Raw genomic sequence first — 4,362 nt, forward strand, 5'->3', positions numbered from 1 at the left:
GAAACCTTTAAAATTTAAATTAAATGTGACACATTTTTTTAAAATTAATCTAAGGTGATTATAACTAGTATTTGTTCTAAAAATTATCAACTATTTAACGACAATCAAAATTCAAACACATTTACAGTCTCAGGTGCTCGAAACTGAAACCTCTAAAGATAACAACCATCCTTTTAACAATTGAGGTAGCTTGGTTCATGCATGTGTAACATATTTTTAAAACATCTATGTCAAATAAAAATTAAGCGTACTTAATGAATTAAAATCGTTTATACAAGAGTCAAAGCTTCAAATATGACATAATATAAATGAAAATAGTAATAAAGATTACATAATGAAATACTAGCAAGTTAGTATAAAGATTACATAATGTAAATAAAAAATTGTACTCTAAAAAGGAGATGCTAGAAATTCTTCGAATGTAATGCTACTTTGACACAAACACAATCTAGTAACACGTGAACATAAATATCTAATGATAAATTTTACAAGTTCAATTTCACGCTTTTATTCTACTATAGTTCATGCAGTTCATAAATATAAGCATGCAATGCAAGTATAAGAAGAGAGAGATGAGATAAACATATATCATCGCTATTAACCACACATCTATACTATCGCAATAGGACTTGTACAGACAATTGTTGTAGTAGTAGTAGGTTACCTAGAATCACTAAGCATCATGTATTATAGATAGCAATGGTATATGGAATCATTAAACATCATCTACTACATCCCCTATTTATATTAAATATTTATATGAATAAGTATTGATACTCGCTCCTTGAAAACATTGATTTTCAAGGTCAAATAATCTAATGTTGATACTCTATGAATAATATGATATTATAACGTAGAAAACTCAAAATAAAGTTCGAAAAATCATTCTAAAATGTCTCTAAACACTTTTTTAACCTTAATTGAATCATAAAGCTTGTGGGATTATCAAGGTCGTATTTAACATCATTTTTATAATCTTTTAACGTTAAGTCTCCATAAAGATTACTAGAACATGCTTAACACTAAAACACTCAACATGCATGATATCAATTTGTAAAATATTAAACTTATGAAATATATGAAGCATTTCAGAGTATGAAGTGTACTATAGCAGTGCAAATTAGAAAAGAAGGCTCATTTGCTTAGCTTCCTCCAACCTTCTCTTTTCCTTTTGCACTAGAAAGTTTACCGACTTTTTTTCACTAATCAACCAAGCATATAACAAATCTATACATCAAATAAAAGATTAGGGGAAGTGAATTTACGAATCTAAGACATAAGAACACAATGGAAATGGACTAAATAAGCTTTACAAAGTTTAAGCCCTCCATAGCCTTCAAGTAGCTTCACATCATCTCTTGGAGAAGATGATAAGTTTTTCTTGAAGCTCATGGAGTGTAGATGACAATTCTTACCTTTTTCTTAATATCATATGATTGAATTGAATGAAAAATTCACTTTGTTAGTGTTTAAACCCTAGGGTTAATGAAGAATTAAGATATAAGAAAAAAGAAGAAGAAAAAAGAGAGAGGAAGAGAGTGATATCACATTCTTCATCCTTTTTCTGGATAATTCCATTTCATTACCCAAGAAAGTTGAAAACCTGCTACAGTTAACATCGTACAATAGTAGCAGAAATAAATCAGCAGATGGCTACAACAAAACAACAATCACAATGGAGGAACAAAAACAATGAGTATCCCATCTTAGGAAATGCCCCAATTAGCTCAGAGGATTGCATTTCTGGGGTCGTTTCTATTTATAGCTCTACCCTCCAAACGGACACGCAAAGCTTCCTTGATGTCCTGCAGAACTTCATCCACTGGTCGCGCTCTACCTCCATAGAGTCTGTTGTTTTTCTCCTTCCAAATACCATAGATGTGACTTGTCCAAGCAAGTCAAAACACTCCCACAATGAGTGATTTACCCTTGAGGCAGTGAATTTCCCAAGCCAACTCACCATCCCAACATCTAACCCCCCGATATACACCACAAAGAGCAAGAATAGCTCCCCATAAGTCTTTTGTGAAGGTACAAAAAAGAACAAATGGTCACTACACTCAACCTCCATACCACAAAATAAGCAATCAATATTCTCAATGTTTAAACCCATTCTTAGAAGCGTAACCCGAGTAGGGATCCTATCAATAATTAATGGCCATCCACGCTATGACATTATGTTTAGGGATACGCCCAGGGAACCAAACAACATGCTGCCAAGGAACTTTAGGAGCTCTAGTTCGTAGATCTTCCCAGATGCTTCTAATGCTCAAGCTACGGTCCGGGCCAGCAAATAGGTGGGAGACACTAGGTCTGATTTTCAAAATGTATTTTAAGCCCCAGCTCACATTCATGGGAATATTCATCTGCCAGAAGTCATCATTCCCGATCACATAGGCTCGCATCCAAGCAACCCAAAGAGAGCCCTCATTTGCTAGTAATTTCCTGATTAGGTGCACAACACAAGCTTTATTCCATTCACCAATAGCTTGAACACCCAACCCACCCTCAGACATCATTAAACAGATCTTTTTCCAGCTAACACGAGCCCCTTTAGCAGGTAAATCAGATCCCTTAAAAAAACTGAAGCAAAGCTTCTAGTTAGAATGAATAATTTCTTTCAGCAAAATGAGTTGCCTGCACCAGAAACTAGCCATGCTGAAAAGGACAACTCGGATCAGTTGAAGCCTCCCAGCAAAACTGAGATTCTTGTTGGCCCACAAATTCAACTTGGCCCTGATCTTGTCAATAAGATTGTAGCAGTCCTTCACTGCGAGTTTTCTGGTTACAAGTGGGACACTTAAGTAATGAACTGGAAGGTTACCCAACTTAAAGCCGGTGGTATCTTTAATAGCATTGCAAAACTCAGTAGAAATCCCAGCATATAACATTTCACACTTGCTGGCGTTTAATTTTAAACCAGACATAGAGTAGAACATGTCTAAAACTACATGCACACTGATTACAGAGTCAAAGGAACCTTTGCAGAATATGAGAAGACCATCCGCGAAGCAAAGGTGGGTGAGCCCAACCTTTTTCCACTTAGGATGAAAGCTAAATACTCCCTTTATAGCAACCATATTCAGAAGGCTAGATAGAACGTTCATGGTCATAACAAAAATATATAGTGAGAGGGGGTCACCCTGCCTAACACCTCGTGCACCCTTGGAATAGCCAACGAGACTCCCATTGAACACTATTGAGTAGTAAGGTTTAGTAATACAAGCCAAGACCCAGCCAATAAACTTCTCATGTAATCCTAATGCATACAAAATAATTCCCATAAAATCCCAATTTAAGGAGTCGAGAGCCTTTTGCAAGTCAATTTTGAGGGTACATCTAGGGGAAATCTTCTTCCTAGTATAGCCTCTAACAAGTTCCTAGGCTAGTAAGGTGTTATCAATAATGCTTCTCCCTTTCACAAAAGCATATTGATTCATTGAAATTATACTAGGGAATACATGAGACAAACAATTTACTAATATTCTAGTGGTAGTCTTATAAATGACTGAGCAACAAGAAATAGGCCGAAAGTCCTTAACCATACTCGGGTTAGCGACTTTAGGAACAAGTACAACAGCAATAGCATTGAAAGAAGGGAGAATGAATGAATTAGCAAAGAAGTACCTGATGGCTGCCAAAAAATCATTCCCAACAATATGTCAAGTTCTTTTGAAGAAGAAAGAATTGTACCCGTCTGGGCCAGGAGATTTATTGTTCCCTTGCCCCCAAATAGCTTCTTTGATATTTGCATCAGAGACATCTTTGGTTAAAGACTCAGCTACACCCTCTGACAAAGAGTAGTCAAGAAGATCTTTGACAGTGTTAACATTGCATCAGTTGACATCCGGATCAGCCATCCCCAGTTGCTTATAGAAGAAATTAATAGCTTCATTTGACATTGCATCAAATGTACTAAGCTTCGTTCCCTCATGATCATAAAGGACCCGAATGGTGCTGCACACCCTTTTGCTAGCCACCATGGCGTGAAAGAAGCGAGTAATCTGATCCCCCTCTTTGATCCAATCAACCTTCACTTTTTGTTTGTAGAAAAGGAGCTCCATCTGCTCAAGGGCCCTTAATTCATCCTCTGTCCTTAGCTCATCAGAAATGAGGCTGCCAGAGATAGCAACATCGAGATTAGCGAGCTGAAAAGCCCTCAGTTCATCTCTTTTCTTCTGAACTTTCCCCGAAATATCAGAAAAATAAGTTTTATTCAATTCCTTAAGGCAACAATTCAATCTTTTCAGCTTAAGGAAAAGGTCTTGCACTGAATTTCCTGTGATAGGGAGTTGCCATGAATCATTAACAATGGCCAAAAAATATGGATGCAACACCCATAAGTTGAAGAACTTAAAGGGC

The 4,362-nt window shown here is 36.5% G+C and overlaps 1 protein-coding gene across 1 annotated transcript; it reads right to left on the reverse strand.

The window, feature by feature from the left end:
* Positions 1-2,144: 2,144 nt before the first annotated feature.
* Positions 2,145-3,763, reverse strand: LOC120158953. The gene is made up of 3 exons (XM_039169663.1): positions 3,628-3,763; positions 2,655-3,259; positions 2,145-2,573 (listed from the first exon to the last, which is right to left on the reverse strand). The coding sequence occupies exons 1-3, from the start codon at positions 3,761-3,763 to the stop codon at positions 2,145-2,147; spliced, it is 1,170 nt and encodes a 389-aa protein (XP_039025594.1).
* Positions 3,764-4,362: the final 599 nt, after the last annotated feature.

This window comes from Hibiscus syriacus, unplaced genomic scaffold, assembly GCF_006381635.1.
Source record: "Hibiscus syriacus cultivar Baekdansim isolate YM2019G1 unplaced genomic scaffold, ASM638163v2 tig00111336_pilon, whole genome shotgun sequence".
Classification (NCBI taxonomy): Eukaryota; Viridiplantae; Streptophyta; class Magnoliopsida; order Malvales; family Malvaceae; genus Hibiscus; species Hibiscus syriacus.

Coding starts and splice junctions, on each gene's coding strand:
- LOC120158953 (XM_039169663.1), bottom strand. CDS start 3,763: ATGTCTCTGATGCAAATATCAAAGAAGCTATTTGGGGGCAAGGGAACA. Junction 3,260..3,627: donor GATTTTTTGGCAGCCATCAG/GTACTTCTTTGC, acceptor TGTATGCATTAG/GATTACATGAGAAGTTTATT. Junction 2,574..2,654: donor GAGTTGTCCTTTTCAGCATG/GCTAGTTTCTGG, acceptor AGTTTTTTTAAG/GGATCTGATTTACCTGCTAA.